At 34.4% G+C, this 25,019-nt stretch overlaps 2 protein-coding genes across 7 annotated transcripts in view; one reads left to right on the top strand and one right to left on the bottom strand.

Annotated features, from left to right (window-relative positions):
* Nucleotides 1-6,296, top strand: part of Zasp67 (Z band alternatively spliced PDZ-motif protein 67) — a 141,636-nt gene extending 135,340 nt beyond the window's left edge. For all 6 annotated transcript variants that reach the window (XM_074175074.1, XM_074175076.1, XM_074175075.1 and 3 more), the window contains 2 exons: nucleotides 12-162; nucleotides 6,190-6,296. In XM_074175074.1, the coding sequence (XP_074031175.1) occupies nucleotides 12-162; nucleotides 6,190-6,210 (172 nt within the window). In that variant the 3' untranslated portion in view covers nucleotides 6,211-6,296. The remainder of the gene's footprint in view (nucleotides 1-11; nucleotides 163-6,189) is intronic.
* A 1,414-nt stretch (nucleotides 6,297-7,710) lies between these two features.
* Nucleotides 7,711-23,662, bottom strand: LOC111503693 (uncharacterized). Its single transcript, XM_023158058.2, has 5 exons — nucleotides 22,584-23,662; nucleotides 19,917-20,141; nucleotides 13,183-13,245; nucleotides 11,919-12,107; nucleotides 7,711-8,058 (listed from the first exon to the last, which is right to left on the bottom strand). The coding sequence occupies exons 1-5, from the start codon at nucleotides 23,566-23,568 to the stop codon at nucleotides 7,808-7,810; spliced, it is 1,713 nt and encodes a 570-aa protein (XP_023013826.2). The 5' UTR covers nucleotides 23,569-23,662; the 3' UTR covers nucleotides 7,711-7,807.
* Nucleotides 23,663-25,019: the final 1,357 nt, after the last annotated feature.

Below are 25,019 nucleotides of genomic sequence, written 5' to 3'. Positions count from 1 at the left end.
TTCATTTGTAGAATAAATTTTCTGAAGTATCAACCACCGCCGAAAAATTTAGACTACCTCCAGAGATCCGAAGTTTATAGACTAGTGCACGACATGGAACCCCCAGTCAGAGGAATAGTTTCAAGACCGGAGAAGATCCTTCCTGAACAGGATTATTACGAGGTATAAGTTAACTTAACAATTCACTACCAATGAAAAAAAAACTTTGCAATCAATCTCCCAGTCTAAAGTCTGTGATGTCATATCTTGAATTATGATTCCGAAATATTTCACTATACTTTGAAGCTTCTGTATCTGTGGAGTAGGGAGGGTGAGTGTAGGCCCGCAGCACTTAGGCCACATTTGACCTATTGTACATCCTCCCGATGAGTTGTCTTCCTAGGATACCGTCCATCCTGTCCTTTCCAGGAAGCTGGACAGGTCACTACGAGACATCTCATTTATATCGGCAAGTGTAGGCCAAGAATCTCTTATTGACGATAACTTCGAACATTCGCATAAGACATGCCTGGCAGTTTCATCTTCCTGTTCACACATCCTGCATAGAGGTGTGTCCACTAGCCCCATATCATGGAGGTGTTTCCTTAGTTGAAAGTGGCCAGTCAGAAATCCTACTGTTAAGCGTAGACTTTTCCTGGTTATCGCCAGATATTTCTTCGGTGCCAGCTTCCCAGGGTGTGATGTTCAGTTAGTTCCGCATTTGTCGAAGTCTTCCGGCTGTAGGTATCACTGGTATCTTAGTCCAGCTGCTTCCGTGGCTAAAGAGTCGGCAATGCGATTACCTTTACTCCTGTCGTGCCCTTCAACCACCTCAGGATAATGTTATTATCTACCGAAGCTTTGGTCAAATCTTGGAGGCACTCTAGTACTAGCGGTGAGATAACACGATGTCTGTTCAAGGCTTGTCTATTATCAGTGCAGATTGTTATGTTTTTGTCAGAAATTCCTTTCCTGGTTATTTATTTTGTGGCGATTGAGATACCAGCCAGTTCTGTTTGAACCACGCTGGTATTTTTCCCATCCCCCAATCAATCCTTAGGCTTAGTGATCTGGAGTACACTCCACATCCTGAGCGTTATTCGGTTTTTGAGCCGTCTGTTAACATGCGTATTGCATTTGTAGCATGTGACTCTGTGTTCCCTTCATTTGTATTTTGTAGAATGTATTAAACACAAACCTGGGTTCGATTGAATCACTGACTGCCTACAGCAGATATTGCGCAGTAAGCGCTTCTCGTCATAGACTCAATTGACCCATTTCTACTTCGAGGTTTACACCAGCCGTGCGCAATCGTAACATGTCCATTTACGCAACCTCCTTAACGTAAAAGTCCAGAGGAGTCAGTCCATACTTTGAAGCTTTTTTTGATCGGTAATTCTAAATTGAGATTATTTACTGCAAGATTGCATTTCACTACAGCATGAAATCAACACAGTATATGTATGGTGTGCTACAAACCACCTCAAGTTGAATATCGACGAATGTTCAACTGTTACCTTCTCGAGGAAAAAAAATGCATGTATATGGCCATACAATATCAATGATACAATCTTGAATCGTTTGACTTAAATATGCGACCTTGGCATACTATTTAACCAAAGGATGTCATTCAATCCTCATATTCAAAGTACCATGTCTTCAGCTAATTAAATATTAGGCTTCATATTGAGGAATGATAGGGAATTTTCAGATCCATCAACTCTTACATTACTATCCAAATGTTACGTACACAGCAAATTAGAATATGGGGTAATAATATGGTATCCCCATTATGCAACTCAAATGAGTTCCACAGAACGTGTTTAAAGAAAATTTTTGAAATGTTTTATATTTGACCGCAACATTAGATTAGATTAGATTATCGGGGAGCTAGCCCATGTCCTGATTCACTGCTACCTTTTCAGATCTATTGTGATGTTCCTTAGTTGTTAGGGCTCATTGTCTAGCTTGATATCTTTGATAAGACTCCATAGGCTTGACACTGACCCCTCCATATAGCTGACAGCCTCTGGTTTCCCTTTCTCGCATCTTGCGTGTCTCAGCCTTGGTATCGCTTTGCATTCACAGAGCACATGCAGTGTGATGAATACAGGGCTTTTCATGATGAGCGTTAATTAGCCGTTTCTGACAAACTATTTAACGGATAAACCTGAAAATTTCACAGTATGCATAAATCAATATGACCTACACGCCTAAAATATTTCAGACGAAGCGACGTTGTTGCTTCTACTATAAAGTAGCGGCTTCTTTGATTTTTCAAATGGAACACCCCGTATATAATGTCATATTATGATTCATTATCACTTTGTCAACAAATTCATATACTATTTCCCTATACCTATCTATTACCGTTTAGAAGATATAAATTAATTTCGATATTTTTTTACCAAACATGAACTTTCAGAAATGCTGATAATCTTGAACTCTCTTGCACAAAAACGATCAAATTTGAAATGGAGTGGAGTGATACTATGAGGATCTTCCCTCCGAGTCATATTTTCATTTTCCCCATACAGGTTCTTCAAAAAATGCAGATACTTTGATCTCATGTAAAAATGAGTGGAACTTAATTTTTTCAAATGGAACACCCTGTATATTTCAACATTTTTGAGCTCTACATCCAATTTTAGATTAACTTTGTTCAGATAATACTATTTCTATTTTGAACCGTATTCTAGATAAACTGTTTCAAACGGAAACTGACGTGGTTTTCTTGCTCGTTTTTTTGAATTCATCACTCATTTTGGATATTCAACATTTTTTTATACTTAGTAATATTTCTTTCTGATCCAGTTTTTTTAACTGTCTCAGATCAATCAATTCGAAATTGGTATGTACCTACCTTAGAAAAAGTTACAATTTGTATACATTGAGGTATTGGTCTCTAACGTACAACAACAGTACACATTAAGATTTTTCAATAGTGTGCGTTGGAAAAATAAATAAACCAATTATGTAACGTCAGACTTTCGTTGGTGGTTTTGACTGATTGTGATAGCTACCAATTATAATAGAATAATGTCAAGATTAGGTTACAGTAATGAAGATTTCTTGAATTTATTAATAATTTATGGTGAGTGCAATAGAATTGCAAGTAGAACATGCCGAGTATTTCATGAAAGATATCCACAACTTCCGAAGCCGAATAATAATGTGATAAATCGACTACTAAAAAACTGTAGGTTGAATGGAACCTTCCGTCCAAAAAGCATTCGTAAGAAGGCTAAAGTGAATGATGATGACAATGGTATAAATGTTTTGGGACACTTTCATGCATTTCCAAATGCTTCTCTGCACGAGGCTGAAAGGGAGATAGGTATACCCTACGTGACAATTTGTCGAATTCTTAATAAGCATAAATGGCATCCCTATAAGTTCTACTGTGTCCAACATTTGAAAGAGACTGATTTACCTCGTAGAGTGGAATTCTTTGAATGGTTACTTGTCAAGACTCAAGAGGATGAACATTTCCTTGACAATATCTTATGGACAGATGAGGCCAAGTTCACAAAAAATGGAGTTTTCAATAGACTCAACAGTCATTATTGGGCGCCAGAAAATCCCCATGTTGTCCGCCAAAGGGGTTTTCAAAAAAGATGGCAATTTAATGTATTTTGTGCCATAAAGAATGAGTCAATTTTTTATATCGAGTTTTATGATGATAATTTTGAATGCATCAAAATATGAAGATTTACTGAAGAATGGAATTCAAATGATTTTAAATAATAGACCAGGAAGAGAACGTGTATGATACCAAATGGGTGGTGCTCCACCCCATAATTTTCATTCAATCAGCGAAGCTTTAACCGAAATCTTCGAAGACAGATGGATTGGTAATAATGAACCTTTTCGATGACCTCCTAGAACACCAGATGGCAATCCATTAGATAGATTATTTCGTGTAGGGTTTCATTAAAAATATGGTTTACTCTAGTCCAATAACAACAATGGAAGATATGAAATCGAGAGTTATAACTGCTTTCAATAGTTTGACTCCAGACTTGATCAGAAGCGCTACACATGACAATCTTTTGAAGAGATTACATGTTTGTTTAAGTAGAGGTGGAGATGTGTTTAAACATATTCTGAAATACACTGACGATTAAATTAACTCATTAATTCATGGGTTTATTATTTTCAGTTCGTGTTTCGGCGTTAATAAAACTATTGTTTGAAGAGAAGTTTCATTCGATGGTTGAGAAGTATTTTAATAATTATCTTTTCATTGTATTATCTGTGACTAATTGAGAAACATCAAACGAAATCTGTTTTACAAAAATGAGTGATGAACAAGGAAACCATGTCAATTTCCGTTTGAAACAGTTTATCTCGAAAACGGTTCAAAATAGAAATAGTATTATCTGAACAAAGTTAATCTAAAATTGGATGTAGAGCTCAAAAATGTTGAAATATACAGGGTGTTCCATTTGAAAAAATTGAGTTCCACTCATTTGTTCATGAGATCAAAGTATCTGCATTTTTTGAAGACCCTGTATGAGGCAAATAAAAATATGACTCGGAGTGAAGATCCTCATAGTATCACTCCACTCCATTTCAAATTTGATCGTTTTAGTGCAAGAGAGTTCAAGATTATCAGCATTTATAAAAGTTCATGTTTGGTAAAAAAAACATCGAAATTAATCTATATCTTCTAAACGGTAATAGATAGGTATAGGGAAATAGTATATGAATTTGTTGACAAAGTGATAATGAATTATAATATGATATTATATACGGGGTGTTCCATTTGAAAAATCAAAGAAGCCGCTACTTTATAGTAAAAGCGACAACGCCGCTTCGTCTGAAATATTTTAGGCGTGTAGGTCATATTGATTTATGCATACTGTGGAATTTTCAGGTTGATCCGTTGAATAGTTTGCCAGAAACGGCTAATTAGCGCTCATCATGAAAAGCCCTGTATATGAATGTCTTTATACATGCTTTCGCTACCCCGCAGAAGGGTTCTGGGCGATCATAGCCTTGGATGCGCCTTCACAGGCCAGAACATGGGCCTCCTCACTACCCTTATGACCCTCATGTCTGGATACCCAAACTATAATGACCCTATTTTGGGTACTTAGCTCCATGAGTGCGCTCAGACAGCTTCCCACCAGTCTTGAGAAGACTTACCGCAAAACTGATTACTCATAGCGTCTCAATGAAAGCAATTTCATCTCACTAAACACTAGACGTATCATTAAAACCATAACTTTCCTTTATAATTCACTACATAATAATGTAAACTGTGAATTGCTGCAAGCGAAAGTTTTAGTAATCCTGTATTACATCGCGTCTTGTGTTCATAAGGTTTTTTTTTTGACTATTTTACGTACAGTTGAGAAAGGAATTTTGGTCAAATCTGATGTTGCTTGTAATAGTTTGTTTCCCTCGAAACCAAACTTGAGATGTAGATTCATAATATACATTGTAACATACTCTATGTGTTCCAATAGTCAAATGCATTTGAATCTTATTCACTGGTATCTCTTTTTCGCAGTGTTTACCATCGCAAGTGTGATCACTACTCTGGAGAAAGTCTGCGTTGTTATCACACTCGTTATTACTATTAGTACTTGTCCAAGGACGCCATATTTGAAACAGATAACGAAAATTTTAAGTAATTATAACTGCATCAATATCGAAGTTCAACACTCAAATCGCGATCAGTTCCTGAACTGAACACGACGGCGGTAACCATCCCCGTATTCCCAATTTCTATTCGTAAATTTTCATTAAATAAATATTCATTATATAAATATTTTCATCCATAAAACTCGGTTAGTAAAAATTATCCAATACTAACCGCAAAGTCTACAGTCCACGTGGGCTAGTTAATAACTAATAATGTACGTAGTAGGCATGCAAAGGTATTTTACTGTGATCGCACTAGAACAATCATTGAAATAGTTTCAATCTGATATGTGGTTCATATGACATTAATATCATATCTTCATTATCTTTTATAGTAAATTATATCATGACGTTTACTTACAATATGTAATTTTTTTGTAGCATCAAATCCTGCTAACACACACACACACATGTGGATGTAAATTTCAATAGCAATTAAAACATTTCCTTTTTTTTAATATACATTTATCTTATAAGTGTACTCATACCTGTTAGAAATAAAGAACTATCTATCTAAGAGCATAAGTGCCAAAAATTATTTTTTTCATATATTTGCAGGCTACCAAAGGGGCACCTTAGCGTTCAGAATGAAGAAATCTTCATGAAGACGTACTAAATGTAACGTATATACGAAGTTCAGTTGTTATTAAAACTGGTAGATGAAAGTTTTGTGCATTTTTTTATTAAGTTCATTGCCATGCCATCTAGTTTTCTGGTACTGAATTTATGTCTTAAGACAAATTATGATTTTCGCCATACTACAGTAGTCAATCAGAAACTGATCCAAAAAAAGAGCTTTTGTTTGCTACCTTTGCTACCTTTAGAAAGAAATGCTTTGCAATGAATAGAAAGCAACCTTTTCAAAAAACTTACAACAAGCGCCAAACGTGATGGCCAGCCCGCCCTTATTCGCACAAACTCATTTTCAACGTAACCCTCACTACAGCTCTTGCAAAACATACAAATACAGAGGCGTTGATGTTTGGCTTTGTCTGAATAATTTGCTTCACAAAAAACCAGTCATCAAGAGTCAGACACGTAAAATAATTTTTAAAGTGTTCAATTATTCTCAAAGTGTTGAATGTGAGTCGGATACGTTATCTAATGTGAAAGAAAAACATCTCTGGCTACAGGTAATATTAAATAAAACTAAAAAATAACTTTACCAACACAAATCTTTATTTTGTATTAGGTATTTTAATAAAAACCATTGAAATAGAAGTTAAAGGAAGGTGTCAATTAATTTCTGCAAATAACGGAGAAGTAAAATTTTCTACCCCAAGAAAGAAGCGGCCTAGAAGAGCACCAGTAACTGATCTTCCCGAGTATGAGCATTCCAATATTAGGCGAAATATTTACGACTTCCATAAGACGAAAGGGTGTCGTATTACGGTAAAGAAGTTCGAACACAAAATTGATGACGTTTTGGGAATTGTGGCTTCCGAAACAACTCTTCGTAGAATTTAAAAAGTAAATAGGTTTCAAATGGAGAAGGACTGAAACTAATAGAACTAATAAAAATAATAGAAAAATTTCAATGGATAAAATGGACATACGGGCATTGAGGATCAAGTATTTACAATTGTGTTTCTTGATGAAAGATACCTTCATAGTGGACATACATCTTCCAAGAACTGGACGGACAGGAGGTGACTTGGGTTTTATACCTAATTGTCGGCTTCTGAAAAAAATGACCTCATAACATTAAATTTATATCTTCATTCATTTTATTATTTGTATCTCCAATTGTTTCTGAATATATTTAGGTATCTAATTGTTCTATTCTTTATTCACATACCATTAAGGTTTTTACTGAATTATCCAATTCGTCACTATGAATATTCAATTGAATATACGTCAGTTTTGACAAGCGTGCCTCATTCATCTTCCAATATTCTACAATGAACTCCTCTTTTGTGAAATTGATCATGGTGAACTGATGTTATGTGTTCTGAATCAATTTACATCTTTATTTTATCGAACCAAAAAAAAATTCAGTTTGAGTTTACAAGTATAATTCAAATACCAAAACGATTCAGGAATAATACTTCCTATTTTTCAACCTGTAATAATATTCCGTTGAATCTTGGATTTCACTTTATCTCCAGAATAATTTAAATAAATACATATCAGACTATAAGCATTACAGTTCACTTAAATTATAAAATATAATAGTTCATTCAATTGTCGTCAAAATTTCCTCCTTTTGCTCCACCTTCTGTACAATTTCATTGTCGTTCTCTACTTTTGCGGGTTTTTTCGTTTGGATACTGTTTTCTGCTACGGGTTTCCTCTGTCCATCTGGTAACTCAACAACTGGTGGAGCTGGAGACGATCCTTCTGCAGGACTAGAACCAGGAAGAGAGCCCAATTGTCCTTGAATGCCTGAAACTGCTTGTTGGATCTGGTTTCCTGCAGATTGTATGCCTGGAAAGGACAATGTCAGCTGAGATATCCTGTTGAATATTACCAGAGGAAGAGATAGTTCATAGTCAATAGAAATAACGTTCAAATGAAATTCATTTTTACTGTTGAAAGCAATTGGTGTATTGTAGTGAGAATGTTTCGACTTGATTGGGATTAAAAATTATGATTGCTGTATGGGTGTCAAAGTTAGTTCATTTGTTTAGAAGCAATATTCATCATTTCCACATAACATCATAGACCAATTTCAGAGATGATACTGCTCCAAAAATCTTAGCCATCATGATTTTGTCGGTCCTCCCACGACAATCTCTGTGCATTCCCATGGATAGATCTGATTTGTACTTCATGGGTATGTCTTTCAGGAAAATTCTATCTATCTTCCAATATCATTGAACAAATCGCAATAAACAATGGATTCAAACCTGAATTGATAGACAAAATACCTTACAAAAAAATCTACGCAAGAGCGATTAGGGACGTTCTTCCTATTGATGAGTTAGATAATCAAAATTATAGAGCTTTAACGTATTTTGGACGAATAACAGAAAAAGTGGCCTCATTTTTTAATAAACAAGTTATTAAAATTGCGTATAGAACAGGTAATACGTTGGGAAAGTTAGTTAAAAATAATAAAGACAAAACATCCAAATCCGATAAATCAGGAGTATATAAATTGAAGTGTGGAACTTGTCCTGGGATATATATTGGTCAAACTGGCAGAACATTCAGAAATCGCATCCAGGAACATCATATGAGCTATGTAAATAAGAAAACAAATTCAACATATTCAAATACATCTTTCAGAAGAAAATCATATCTTGAATGAAAATTTCTAAATTTGACACATAAAAAATGAAGGTTTAAAGCTGAATCATTTGGACGCAATGGAAACTAATAAACTTAAAAATTCAAACATTTTACTGAATGACCAACTGGATTCAAATAGATCTCCATTATTGAACATGTTTGCTTAGAAACCGATGAATTATTATTATTGATGTAGAATCGATATAGGTAATCGTAATTGAGTATGTTTAAGTATATAAAAGTTTAGTAGATGCTTCAGGTAATTATGATCGAGTAAGTACCTGAGTAGGTGGTCTCAATTGTGATTACGTGGGGTATATAAATATTAGAGTTAAGAATGAACTTTTAGTACGTATTTGACTACAAAAAGACTAGTGTGTTTTGAATGAAGTTTGTGGAGATCCAATCGTAAGGTGTAGTTTATGAAATTACTATGGATCTTCATCAGTTAACGTCCTAATCAATCATAAAAAAACAAATAGTAATGGTTAGGGTTCATTAAGACAGTCTTTTGATATCTCTTCCGTGGACAATTTCGAGCACACTTTTTTTCCAAATATTCATTTATTTCATTTTCCAAGACCGAAATCTCCGTTTCTGTCGATTTTTTCTTAATGCATTGCAATCAGTTCAAAGAAGTAAATTTCTTATTCAATAGAGTAACATTGCCAATTCTTCATAAAATACTAGTTTCCTATCTGATTGGACATATCCTCTCACATCCAAAATTTTAGAGTCACTGATATCATTTAGATGTGATGTTTTATAATTTTTCACACTCAAATTTTCAATTTTGAATAGGTGAAAAAGAAAAACTGTCAATCTCTTCGCTGAAAATATTGATTTTTGTTGTTTCCATGTGCAACCCATCCCAACTTCGATTTAGACAAAGAAGGTTGGATTTTCTTCTTTCGTGGACTTCTCTCTCACAATGACAAGATCAATGTTGTCCTGTCTGTTAAAAATTTGTGGTCTTACATAGTACATGCTTGTCTGGCCATCAGTGGTGCCATCAGTACCACACCATCAGCAGCCATGGAGATCCTTCTAGATCTACCTCCTCTCCACATTTTTCTGGAGAGAGAGGCTAGACTTCATACAGACTTGTGCACATTGCCAATTGCGTTGCAGAGTGCAACAGACTGTTGGTTGACACAGGAAGTCACAGCATTCTGGAAATGACCTCTGACTTTATGCCTCCAACTTTCAACTACGAACTGCCTTATAAAATACTATTCCCGAGTAGAGAGGAATGTATCATCCGGGAGAAGGAAATATTAATAGCAGATAGTTGTTGGTTCACAGATGGATCAAAAACACCTTCTGGTTCTGGTGCAGGTGTTTTTCAGTCGCAGACCCAGGACAGAGATATCAACATGCCTAGGGACTGTATTTCAAGCGGAAGTTTACACTATTGAATTGTGTGCCGAGAGAGATTGGAAGAATCCAACCTCATATACAAGTCAATAAAAATATTCTCGGGCAGTCAAGCGGCATTGGAAGCTCTTGGCTCCTATCGAGCAACATCTAAATTGGTAGCAAATTGCCAAAAATGACTCTCCTCGATAGGAAGATTCAACAGATTGTCTCTGGTCTGTATTCCCGGACATACTGGCCTGAAAGGCAATGAGGCTGCTGACTCCCTTGCGAAGGAGGGTGCTGCAAGTAGCTCCATCGTACCAGAACCTCCCATTGGCATCGCCTTAGGCTTTGCCAAACAAACATTGAACACCTGGATGGCAAGAATATTTATGGACTTCTGGCAGAATCTTTCAGGATTGGCGATTATTTACCCTTCGAAGCTTGATACCTAACAGTTGTTGGACTACAGTAGGGATGAACTACGATGTCTAAGAGGTCTTTTTACGGGTCACTGTCATTTGAATCATCATATGCAGAGACTCAGACTGTCGGAAGACAGTGTGTGTCGCCTCTGTTTGGAAAATGATGAAACAGCAGAGAACATACTTTGTACCTGCCCCGATGGGGACCAAATCAGATTTTTAGAGTTCGGCAGGGTCGTACCCTTACTATCTGACCTGAAAGACCACTCACCATACAAACTAATCGGTTTCGTTGAGAAGCTGGCTTTATTTGGTCGAGTGTGAATAGGTGTGAGCCACAATAAACCCTTGCGGGTTGCGGTGGAGGTTCAAATAGACCCACTCACTTTGGACCTAACTTAACCTAGTACATGCATTGAATAACTACTCGTTACAGATGATTCCTTTTTTTGATTAGACTAATAGATTAAATTGATTATAAAGAAAGAGCTTATTTTTGGGTAGTTCTTACACATCTTCCAAATCGTATTCAGCACCTTCATTCTTCGTCACTTCATTTTTTTGAATGGATCTTTTCGCAGGTCATAGAAATTGTTCAACTGAGTTTCAAACTTTCTGTTGGTCCAGAAGAGCGGCAGTGGTATTTATAGAGCCTACCTCAAATAGAGCGTAGGTATTGATTTTACCTTTAGGATCACTTATTTCAGTAAAACGTTAATCGATTCTTTGGCTCCACCCCCCAAGACATTATTGCAGTCGCACAATATTTTCCACATTGGAAAATTAACAAATTTTTGTTGTTTTTCCCCAACTGATTAACGGAAAGATTTAGTCTTCAGAAAGTATTGGAAGTTACTTGCTAAAAGAGTGATGACTTCGATCATATTTTCGTAAGAGAGACTTTGGAGGTGCATTTTCGCCATGTCATCATCTGTTGACTCCACCCAATTTTGGAGAGGACATGATATAGTGGTCTGTATTTTTGCTTCTTCTTCTTCTTTCACTCAGTTGTACAAAGGCCTCCTAATGTATCTATAAGGCAAATTTCTCAATTTAAATTTTGATTTCCGTCTGCGTCGATTTCCATTGACATTTCTTTGACCCTATCTTTCTTTTTGCTTTCATTCGAGAACTCGTAATTTTCCATGTTGGCGTTCTTCTGAAGTTTTCAGATGTTTGACTGACATTGTCATTGAATACAAATATGATATGAAATTCAATAAACAAAGACAGGAACAACGTTATTTAATTCTGCCTAAAAATGCTAACCTGATTGAATTGGGTTTGAACCAGTTTGTCCTCCATTTTGTGGCCTGAATACATTCAATGGGCTGTTCTGGATGGCATTACCAATGGTCGAGAAAATGTTGCCTGTCCCGTTTCCTGCGGGCGGTGATGCTGCCGAATCGCTGGTGGAGGTTGGTGGTCTTCCTTGAAAGAAGGAATTTATTGTATTGCCTGTAACAAGAGTGAGCATAACAAATTAATGAACTAATGTCGCAATGTAAGTAGTATAAATTTTATTTTATTTTATTTCATTTTCATACAGACTTAATAGCCTAATTACATGTAAATTCTTATTACAAATTGATTGTGTGAGTTAACTTCCATACACTGAAAGATTTATTTTCAAACTTATTCTCTACGATCACAGTTATATTTCTAATAAATATAATTAATAACATCATATCTGAAACCTGAAAAGGAATAACTGAAATCTAAATTTTTTAAAACATTAATTTCATTTGCTTTACGAAGCATGGTTGAGAGAAGACTCAGAGCAGTTATTTTTTTACTTGCCTTGGGTAGTTTAAAAAGAATTAGACTTCTTGTAGGATACTGAGGAACTGTAATCCGGCAAACAATGTTTTTCTTTATAGTATAGATATCTCAGTAACCTATTTTGTATTTTTTAGATTCTGATTGAATGCATCTATGGCTGGGATTTTCAAATGAGCGAACTTAATTTTAATATTGGTCTTACAAGTGTGATATAATAGTTATTTATTATACAAGGAAAAAAGTATTAGATTCAAGCTCGAGAGCTAAAATCTAGTTTTTTACCGTGTATAATACACAATTTTTTTCTGTGATGGGAAAAACGACGATTTAATATTGAAAAAAGTAATTTCATGAAAAGTGACATTTTGTTACCTATCATCAGAGATAAAATGTCAACCTTTTTTTCCGTCACAGAAAAAAGATATTTTATCATGAATACGTTCACAAACGAATAGCTAGATATTATAATAAATCCCAACATTTTCTTAGCCCGTTTACAAATTTAATCAAAATATTTTTATCTAGCATGAAACCCAAATACCTAATCTCGTTTACAAATGTGATTTTTTCACCATTTATTGAAAGTAGATATTGATACTTCAAAACTGACATAAGTTGAAGAATTCATTCACCTATCACAAATTTTATGGACCAGAACAGTTATATCAAAAACGAAGCCTTTTAAAATTTGCAAGAGTTTTTTGTCCATTAATAGAATAATCATAAAAAATGGAAAACCTAATTTTCTTACCTATTGAGTTAACTATTTGAGCTGCAGGTCTTTGCTGATTGGGTGGACTAACACCTGTGTCTCCTGAAAGTATCAATTGGTATGATCAAGGGGGTATTTTCAATATCAAGTTTCACTATTAAACTTCAACCTCTGGTATAAAATGAATCCAAAACAAGAAATGCAATACTCTTATCGACGCACGTTTCAAAAACTGCCCTCTTCATCTCCTGAAGATACCAACTTGATTGACTGAAAGCGCGTTAAGAAGTGTATTGTATTTCTGGTTATTGGGAAGAGTTCTTGGTTAGTTAGTAAGGACACGCCCGAAGAAGCCATTGTATGGCGAAACACGTGTTGCATTTTTGTAAATTCGTTTAGTGAAAATCTCACAATGAAGTGTTTTTTTTTAATACGTAACTTATGGATTTTCATCAAATATCGGCCAATTCCATCATAAATCTAGGCGCAATATCGTTCGACACGTCGGGTCAGCAAGAAGAGGCGCAATCCTCTATATCCTTCGTGAAATTGGTGGAACAGAATAGTCTAATCAACAAGTTCAAAAACATGAGAAATCGAGATTAAGGTCCTAAAAATATGAACGATAGCTCATTCGATTCGGAATCACCTCTAGAAAAATGTTTTTGAAGGATTTTGGTGCAGGTAAAAAATTGCAATTGTTATTAACAATATAAGATTGAAAAAAATGGTATTTAGTTTTTCGTTAATAACTCAAAAAATATTATTATTTAATCAATTTTGAAAAAAGCTCGTTGAAGAGGAGGGAATTTCCGATAAAAAAGTGCCGACTCCCGAAACTCTATCTCCATTATTTATAATTTTAATTTGATGTTGAAAATAGGGTTCCGCACGGCTGTTACGGCATGTGCGCGCTGCCGCTAAAGAGAGTTTATCAAAAGAAATGATTTTTTTATAACATAAAATATCATTTTGAAAATTTAAAAAAATCTAGTATCTTCTTAACACTTGAATGAATCGAGTCCCGTAGAAAAAAAAAGTTTTATTACCATTTTTCAAAAAATTATTCAATTGTTAACTAACAAATTTTTTCCCAATCTCCGTTGGCATAAATAATGGGATAAAAGCTTTAAATTTTAAACTTCTTGGAGCCATTTTGATATATATGCTTCATACGATACTGCGATAAAAGTTCATAAAAATTTATTAATTTGTTAATTATGATTTTTTATAACTATTGCAAAATGAATTATCTAAAAATTGTTGATACATTTTTTTTTCAATTGATATTTAGCTATGTCTGTTTTCACATTGAACAATGGCAGTTATTAACATAGGATATGCATTTTTTACGTGATTTGTTTATTAAATTGTTTTAAACAAATAGAGAATTTCAATATTTTAGAAAAAAATGTTTTTGCTTTTCTATTGTCTAGAGATAATTATGATTTTTACAAAAAAAAAATTCTCAATTTCAATTTTCAATTGTTCAAAATCAATTTTTTTATATTTCGATTGTTTAAATAATCAGTTAAGAAATGATTTTGCTTTTGAAAATCATAATTTACACTTTTAAATAGTTTGGCAAAGAAAAAAAAATTATTTATTATTATTATATGTTATGAACAAATATTGACCAATGTTATATTTTTTTCTGAAGCAGAAAAAATTTATCAAAACAGCTATATATAAAAAGTACCATGAAATTTTTTTTTAAGTAGATATTATAATAAATAAAAAAAATTAAGGCACTTTTTTATATATAGCTGTTTTTATCATTATTTTCTGCTCCAAAAAAAATATAACGTTGGTCAATATGTGTTTATAACAAATTGTCAAACCAATTTGTTAAAACAATTAAATAATAAATAAAAAAAATTTTTCTTTGTCAAACTATTCAAAAATGTAAATTATGATTTTTAAAAGCAAAATTATTTTTTAACTGTTTATTTAAACAATGAAATATAAAAAATCGATTTAAAACAATTAAAAATTAAAGTTGAGAAACATTTTTTTTTAAATCATATTTATCTTTAGACAACACAATAGCAAAAAAATATTTTCAAAAATATTGAATTTCTCTATTTTTTTAAAACAATTTAATAAACAAATTACGTAAAAAATGCATATCCTATATCAATAACTGCCATTGTTTAATGTGAAAAGACATAACTGAATATCAAATGAAAAAAATATTTTCATCAACAATTTTTAGATAGATAATATATTACCTTTTTGTGCCATTTGTACAATGTATAGGTTCGTCACATAGAATAAGAAATATTGTACAGTAAATAAAAATTGTATCACGCAAATATCAGAAGAAACAAAATACATTGTTACATCATATTAAAAGATTAGACTCATCAGTTTTCATGTATGGTTCATATACTCATTCAGATCATAAAAACATCTATTCGAAAGAAATTTCTTCAATTCTATCTTGAACTTTTTTGGTGAAAGTTGCATTAGGTGATTTGGCAATAAATTATAGAGGTGAACACCCGCCCATTCTGGGGATTTTTTGTAGTAAGTGTGATTGAGTTTTGATTGATATAAGTGATGATTGTTTCGTGTTCTATACTGATGTATTTGAGCATTCGATGTAAGCTTTGTTTTGTTATTATGAACGAATATAAGTATTTTAAATAGGTAAATGCAAGTGGTAGTCAGAATTTTATTTCTTTTAAAAGTTCCTCTACAAGACTCACCAAAATCTAAGTCGAATATTAATCCTATTATTCTCTTTTGTTGCCTGAAAGCACGCACCCATTCGTTGGCTTGACCCCAAGAGATAATATTGTAGCTAAGTGTAGAATACACCATGCCAAAGTAAACACTCATGAGTGAATGTCTGTCAAGAGTGTCTTTCAAGGCATGGATAGCATAAAATGATTTATTGAGTTTGCCACAGACTGTGTTAATTTGTTCATTCCATTGAATGTTTGAATCTAAAACAGTTCCTAAAAATAGAGTTTGTTGGCTACATTTAACAGTGTAACCATCAAATTCCATCACAGCCATTGTGTCAACTCGTCTTTTTGTGAACTCCATTATTTTTGTTTTTGAAATGTTCACCAATAGGTGATTAGACAAACACCATCGGGAGAACTGTTCAATGACATTTCTGATTTTCGAAATTATTTCCTCAGGAGTGTGTCCGCTGACCACAATCGTTGTGTCATCTGCATACATGAATAGCCTTCCCTCCTTTATATAGTTGGGAAGGTCATTCACATATAGCAGAAACAACAGGGGTCCAAGAACACTCCCCTGAGGAGTTCCAAGTTCTATTTCATGTTTTTCAGAGGTATAGTTATCAATTTTCACTACCATTTGTCTTTCCCTTGTGAATGACATGAGCCAGTCGTTAATATGACCACGTATTCCAAGAGAATTTAACTTGATTTTTAAAATTTCATAGTTTAGGGTGTCAAAGGCTCGGGATAAGTCAAAGAAAATTCCATATACTAACTTATTGGCATCCATTTGGTCATAAATATATTGTACGAGTTCAGTAGTGGCTGTTTCCGTACTGAGGTCTTCGCGGAAGCCATATTGGCATATTGTCAATGATTTGAATTTAGCCAAGAAGTCATTTATTCGGATACACATGCCCTTTTCAAATATTTTTGAAATTGGATTCAAGATAGAGATACCCCTGTAGATTTCAATACTTTCTGGATCACCCCTCTTGAATATAGGAATGGTTTTGGAAATTTTTAGGACTGATGGAAATTTTCCACATTCTACAGAGAGGTTCAACAAATCAGCAATATAGGACGCTAGGAATTCATGGCAGTTTTTTAACAAAGACATTTGAACTTCATCTATGCTAGTGGATTTTTTATTTTTCATTTCCAAGATTATGTTTTTTATTTCTTTCTCATCAAAAGGCTGGAAAAAGAGAGAGAAAGGATTGAAGGAGGAAGTTGTGCAAATATTTTCCTCATCTATATATATATATATATATATATATATATATTGGGAAAAAATTTGTTAGTTAACAATTGAATAACTTTTAAAAAATGGTGATGAAACTATTTTTCTACGGCACTCGATTCATTCAAGTATTAAGAAGATACTAGATTTTTTAAAATTTTTAAAATGACATTTTATGTTATAAAAAAATTATTTCTTTTGATAAACTCTCTTTAGCGGCACCGCGCGCATGCCGTAACAGCTGCGCGAAACCCTATTTTCAACATCAAATTAAAATTATAAATAATGGAGATAGAGTTTCGGGAGTTGGCACTTTTTTATCGGAAATTTTCTCCTCTTCAAAGAGCTTTTATCAAAATTGCTTAAATATTAATATTTTTTGAGTTATTAACGAAAAACTGAATACCATTTTTTTATCTTATTTTGTTAATAACAATTGCAATATTTTACCTGCACGAAAATCCTTCAAAAACATTTTTCTGGAGGTGATTCCGAATCGAATGAGCTATCGCTCATATTTTTAGGACCTTTATCTCTCTTTTTCATGTTTCTGAACTTGTTGATTAGACTACAACCCGTGCGTCTCCAGTTCCATTAACACCAATCTCAATAAAACATGGTAGCTATTTGAGCTCATTCTATAAAACTCCCAAAATTTCTGTTCATGTTGAGAGAGCTCACGGAAAACGACTGCCGAACTGTGTTTAAAATTAAACATTATATGGGTGTACCCAGTATTTTTAAGATTCCCGTTTTCTCTTTAACAAGTACCGGTTAGCAAAAACAATGTCCTCTGAGGAGCTCAAGACGACTGATGAAAACAACTGCTCCGTTACTTACCCTATAGGCCAGAGGTCGGCAAATAGTTTTGGGTGGGGTCTGGATACTGTGGGAAGTGATTTGAATCACTTGACAAAGCTACTATGCTAGCGAAACATGTGATATATTTTTCAAATAAAGTTTGTGGAGATTAAATCGTGAGGTATAGTTTTTGAAACCATCGTGATATATTGACTTCTTTCCAAAATTTGTTTTTATTGTATTGTGGCATGATTGTTAATATGTCCAATTCGAACAAAATTCAAATTTGATTTCTTTGTATTATTTTCAACAGAATGAATAAAACAGCTGATTTTGAGTTTAAAGAGTGAATTTAGGGCCAATAAATAGTTGGTTTTTATAGGTTCAATGGTGGTTCCAAATGTGGTAGTTTATAAAGGCTTCTCATTATTTTGTTTTGTGAGGTTTTCAGAGGTTTGATTATAGATTACTTCTGTTTGAAGCTGATTGACAATGTTCAATGATGAATTTCATTAGTTCGAACTTCCATTGTCTTATATTAAATAAAATGATTTGAAATCCCTGAAAGAATCAATATAAAATAAAAATAAAAAGAATTAAAAAGAATAGCTGAAAGTAACAATTATATTAATCAAAAACAACTTGAGTTGAAACAGTTAAATAAAGTTAAAAAAAAACAAAATGAAAAATTGAGAGATTCCGAGCCAAGTTACTTCACGACGTTTCGATTGTTAGTATCCACAATCGTCTTCGGGTAATAACTCGACTTATTCCTCCGAGATCTGACTATTTATGGGTCATTCGAGTACTTTCACTTATCTCCTCTTTCCGCTTCACCGGTTTAGCGGAAGATGACCGTTTGGCGGGAGTTGTTAATTTTTGCTAGATTATGGGTTTCCATATGTTGCGTATCTCTACGCTACCTTGGCTGAATACATTGTTGGATAACATGTATGCGGCTTCTTTGGATTTCCTTCTAAACCAGTGTTCCTTCCTGTGTATGATCTCAGCTTGGGATCACTCGATGTTATGTTGATGGGTCCAAACATGCTCTGCTATTCCTGATTTGCTAGTTTCCCCTCGCTATGTTTAATTCGGCAATGCAAACTTTCAATGACCTCTTAGTTTCCCGATATAGGATTTTCCGCACTCACAGGGTATCCGGTGAGTGCAATTCTTGGAATCGCAGTCCGCGATTGGTGGCCTGGTTTTCGTGAGGCTGCTACGGATAGTGTTTCCTGATCTGAAGAAGGTTTTAATGTTGTACTTGAACCCAATTCTTCTTTTCCTTTCTGATAATCCTCTGACATAGGGAAGTGCCAGCACTGATTGTGACGACATATCTTCCTTGCGAGGCTCTTCTAAAGTCTGTTTCACCATCGCTTTGGAGTAGCCGTTCCGTTGAAGATCATTTTTGATGATGTCTAGTTCTTTCTCGAGACCTTCCTTTGTATCACAGAGCCCGAAAGCACGGTCTAATAGAGTTTTGATGATTCCTCTTTTAGTCGATTGATGGTGGTTGGATTCGTGGTTCAGATACTGTCCCGTGTGAGTGGGTTTTCGGTATACAGATGTTTTCCACTTCCACTCTTCACCAATACGTCTAAAAACGGTAACTCCTTATGGACTTTCTTCTCCATTGTGAAAGTGATGGAAGGTCTTTCGCTGTTGATGTGTTTCAAGAAGGCGTCTAGTTCAGTATTCCCAAGGTTCCATGGTAATATAATTATTATTCCCAGCTATTCTACCTAATTTAATTTTTATTGGTTCTTTTAGGCATTTCAAATCATTTTTATATAATATTAGACAATGGAAGTCCAAACTAATGAAATTCATAGATTTACTTGCTATTCCCCAAACAGAAATAAGATAGTACAAATGTGAATAAACGAGAATAAAATACATATTTTTGACAAAATGTATGGGTACAAAGTTTCTATTCTCGTAAAAAATTTCAACAAAAGAGGGCATTTTTTTTCTAATTTTTTCATGTTACAGTGACATTGCGTTTAATATCTGCACTAGGTTACCTTGTACTCCTGGAACTGCTCCTGTGTTTGGGGCACCACCGGACTGTATTCCCAGAAAGTTTTGAACGTTGTTCACCACCCCGCCAAAGAAGTTTGTAAAGGGATTTCCAGACGGATTGGAAGATTGAACTGGGGTGCCAGTGTCTCCCAACACAGTGCTTGATGTCGACGGACCTCCTTGGACTTGTCCTCCGTTGGTTAAGATGTTCATGATATTTGTGAAGCCTTCAAAATGCAAAAGAGCGTTAGGATATATAGTATGTAACATGAAAATTCACAGAGTTCAATAATCCAAATCCATTCTTATAGAAAGTGACATCGTACAGGGTGATCCAGTGAAAATAGGTCAACTAAAGAAAAAAGTCTTAATCAGCATTTTGAAACTAGTAAATATTTTTATCTAGAATTCAAACCTTTGAATATTTCAAACATCAATCGGATTAGGTTAACCTTTTGTTATGTTTGTGTCTTTTTATCATCCTGTATCGGGAATCCATATATTGGTGTAAAAACCAGTTCTTTGTTTATAACGGTTTCCGATCCACAGTCTACTTGTCAGCATCCATTTTTCAGAGTAATGAAGAAATCACACTCAAATTAGTATTGTTTATTATTTATATTCAATTTGGATATTCATCCTAATATCCATATAGAACACCTTCGATGAGATTATTCATTACTAAATTGAAATAAAGTCAAATATTTATGAGAAAATTCAATTTTTACATGATGCGTCATGAGATTTTGCCAGGGGCTTAAGATTGTGCAAAAACTAACATGAAAAAAATTGACTGATTTTTTTAAGTCATATTATCAGAACCCCCCATTCTCTCAGAGTCGATTCGCTGAATTTTTTCCTTATGAAATCAGATTATGCTTGGTTTTCCACTCTAGATTTACATATTTCTGGAATTATATTTTTTATAGAGATGAACATAATAATAAATTGAAGAGATAGGCAACTTCTTTCTCTAAAATCAAAACAAAAAGTCAACCTTTCTTATTGGAAAACGTTTATTCATCCTACTATTATTCCAAATGAAAAACTCTCTCATTAGGAAAAAACCGTACAAAAAACACCAAAAATATGTTCCTGTTTTTATATCTGTTTCATCTGTCACAAATATGAAAGTTATTGAGTGTCTTGATATAGATACAGAAGTCAATAATCGGACATAGCACTCAAGAAAGTGGCAAACCATAGACACGTGTTTCGGGCTTTTGGCCCATCATCAGTATAGTGCAGCCAAGTGTAAGGATGGGCAACACTTGGTTACCAAAAGAAAGAAATACAAATACACGGAGCCACCAGCAGGAGCCAGCCGCACATTTGTGGTTTCAGTTAATAGATCTTGTGTTTACAAGAAAACTATCAAAATCACCACGGAGGTAGCTACAGCTACCTGGGTGACAGTTCCAAAAATTCTTGAAATTGGCTCCAAAGCAGGGGCTCCAACCCGGACAACAGTATGCAATGCAAATCGACTTAGGGGTAAAATACTTCAAGTATATAAATATTGTTTGTACTGAATAAAATAGCAGTCATTCGGCTGAAATGAATATTTAATCGACACTTGAATATATTCAGTGTCATCCCCAAAGTATGTACCATATGGGAAACTTATTTATTAAGGGTTTTTCGACAAAAAGTTATAATTGGTAAAAGTTTGTGCATCCCGTAAAACTAAACATGCACCAACAAAATACACTACAACATACGTAATATACGAGGAACCTTGAAATATTTGATTTTGTGACAAGAAAAATTTCGGAAAATGTTATTGAGAAAAGTTGTTTAGCTTCAAAAAATACATCTAGATTTGAAGGGACTACGAAAAACAAATTTTTGCTAAAACAATAAATAGACAGCATCCTGTATGCCACGGTTCATTTTAAAAGCTTGTTATATTGAACATTACACAACTATTGTGTAAACCACGGTCAATTTTTTTGAAAAGTAAATTAATTTTCAAAGTTTTTGGTGTAAAGTTATTTTAATTTTTGTTATCACCGAAAATTACTCAAAATTTTACAGTATTGTAACAGAAACTCAATATTCAATAATATCAAATCACAAAACATCGCAATAAAATATGTATTTCTGAACAAACTCAGTGATTTCCTGGAAATTTTCTTGTCCAAAATAAGTGTTTCAAGTTGAATCTCCAGAAAATCAATGAGTTTGTACCGAAATGCCTATTTTATTTTGATGTTTTGTGATTTAATATTATTGAATATTGGGTTCTTTTTACAATACTGAATAATTTTGAGTAATTTTCGTTGTTAACACAAAATGAAAATAACTTTGCATCAAAAACTTTGAAAACTAATTTACTTTAACACCATGTTAACACCATAGTTGTGTAATTTGTAATATTACAGGCTTTTAAAATGAACCGTCGTATTCAGGATGCTATCTATTTGTCGTTTCAGCAAAACATTTTTTCGTACTCCCCATTTTGAAAAAGTGGGTAAAAAAATAAAAATTTGCTTTAGATGTTTCACGATAATTAATCCAAGATATTCGACACAGTCACTCGAAACAATTCAAGTGTAATTGGTAATTTTGAGAAGGACCTAAGTTAGGTGATGAATTTTATCAAAATTCATTTTCAACAGTTATTACAAGCCAATACGAAAATAACAATAGTTATCAAATTCACTCACCCTGTTGAATAAATCCTACAAACCCTCCAGGGTTAGCAGGTTGGCCTGTTCCTTCGTCCCCTTGAGCAGCAGGCGGCCTGGCAGCCTGTTGGATATTCTGCATAAAATTCTGCATCACCCCGTTCACCCCGTTGATGAAATTCTGAAAAATTGTGCTGGGACCACCAGCTGGAGCAGCAGGGGGTTGTGATGGTCCGGGCGTAGGTGCAGGTCCAGGTTCTCCACCAGTAGGCTCGGGCAACTGAGTTTGCTTCGCCATAAGTTTATTTATCTGCTCCTCGTATACTCTGGTTATGGATTTCTCCAGTTCGTCCCATTGTTCAGGCTTGGGGATCAGTTGACCCTTTTTCGGCTGGATGCTTTCTCTGAGTGCCCGGAGCTCTGTGACGACAATATCTCGGAGATGCTGGAGCTTGCTCTCCAAAGAGGAGGTTGAAGCTTTTGTTCCTATATCTCCCGCAGATTCTCTACCATCAGTCTGTGTATGTGGGACTTCTTTGGCTCCCTCCTCAAGAATATCTTGTGGCACCCCTTTCAACTGTGGATTTTTGGCTTGGGGCTCATCCGCTGGTTGTTCTGGAGTTTCTTGTGCCAATACTTCTTCTTGGACGGGCAAATGCTTCAAAGACTCTGCGAGTTCCTCCGGAGAAAGCTGAACCTTGGCGTCTAAATTTTTAACAGCAAGTACTTCTTCAGCAACTTCTTCTGTAGCTCCCACGTGATTCCCTCCTTCCATAACTTCTTCCTGGATTGGCAGATGCTTCAGAGACTCTGAAAGTTCTTCCGGAGATAGCTGAACTTTGGCGTCCAAATTTTTAACAGCGAGCTCTTCCTTATCAACTTCTTGAGCAACTTCCCGCCGCTCCTTAGGGGTGATTTGCACCCCATCATCGTACCGGATCTCCACGGGGATGTTCTTTTGCTGGATTGTGGCTGCGTACGCGATGGAGAGAAAGCTCAAGATGGCGACACTTTTTGAGATCATGTTTAGATCCGGACTGATGCTGGTGAACTCTTCTCTCGGGTTTTATACATGACTTCTTTCGTGGCCAGAGTCTTCTTCGGTGTCTTCGGTCATCTAACCGGTCCCCGGCATCGTCGGTTCGTCCGAGAAGAGAACTGCAACTCGGGTCAAGGGTATCAGTTCACCGTTATTGTATTAATCGTGTTTAGTTTGGTTGTAGTACGGTCGATTCGAGGTAAAGGCTTAACATGAAATTCTTCATTGACTGTCCGTTTAGAAAAATTTCATTTTGGTTGTCAGCTCAGGAAAGTTTTGCATGTAATATATTAATATGCAAGTATCGTCAGGAGTCCATTCTATGAGATTCATAACATAGCCATTGAAAGAGTTCATAGAAAGTTTTGTAAATTTCTAATTTTCAGAATAGATGGTTATTACCCTGAGAGAGGTATCAGTAATGATGTCATATATGAACGTTTGGAACTTTTTAGTTTAGAGAATCGCAGAAAATGTGCATCACTCTTATTTTACTTATTCAAGTTAGTGAATGAGAGTGTTGGCTGTCCTAGAATTCTTGAACAAATTAACTTCAATGTACCAGCTTCACGATCTCAATCCATTTTTAGACCTCTCAGAGCAAGAACTAATATTATGCTCAATTCCCCAATATATGTTATGTGCACAAATTTCAATAGTATTTGTGCCCATGGTGATTTATTCTTCACTTACCTTCATAACATTATTAGAATTGCTAACGTGTACTTGAAGTAGGTAATTAGAATTAGTTTTCCTTTTTTGTTCATTTTATTTTTCGTTTATAGTCAAGTATTGTGAATAAATTTTTTTATTGTCCTGTAAATGGGTAACTGTTGGACAATAAAGCTATTATTATTATTTTTATTATTATTAATTGTACTGCAACTGCCAAGAAAATATCTTCTCGAAAAAAACCAAAATCACGTCAAATTTGTTAATTAGTAGGACAAATTTTGACTCAAAAATAATTGTGAAACGTTCAAACCTCTAACCGGAGGTGTCATCCACCAAATTTGAATACTATCATTGAGAAGGTATTTTAATTCTGAATTCTAAAATACCAGCAATGCATTTCTGGAAAAATATTAAAAGTGAATAGATTTTACAGGTTCTCTTCAAAGCTTTTATAACTCCTCATTCTATTTGAATATTTCTTTGATAACTAGTTAATTGTTTTGGTCATTTTTCTGTAGATTGCCTCTCATGGATCCAAAATTCTTAAAGTTTTGTATAATTTTCTTGACACTATTTGGTGATGATTTTTTTTTTGAAAATCGGGTCGCAAATGTATCACATGTCCTTGAAATAACTTCAATACATTCTCCATAAATAATAAATAAATTAGAATAATCTTCGTTTGTGTAATTTAATCGTTCCGGCATGATTTATTATTGACAATTTGCAAATGACAAAAAGTGACATTATCGTATCAATCG

The sequence above is a fragment of the Leptinotarsa decemlineata genome, unplaced genomic scaffold (genome assembly GCF_025532065.1).
Source record: "Leptinotarsa decemlineata unplaced genomic scaffold, Ldec_3_MD MMD2_tig00000882_RagTag_RagTag, whole genome shotgun sequence".
Taxonomy (NCBI): domain Eukaryota; kingdom Metazoa; phylum Arthropoda; class Insecta; order Coleoptera; family Chrysomelidae; genus Leptinotarsa; species Leptinotarsa decemlineata.
The sequence above is the reverse complement of the archived record's forward strand: the minus strand, read 5'-3'. Positions and strand labels throughout refer to the sequence as shown.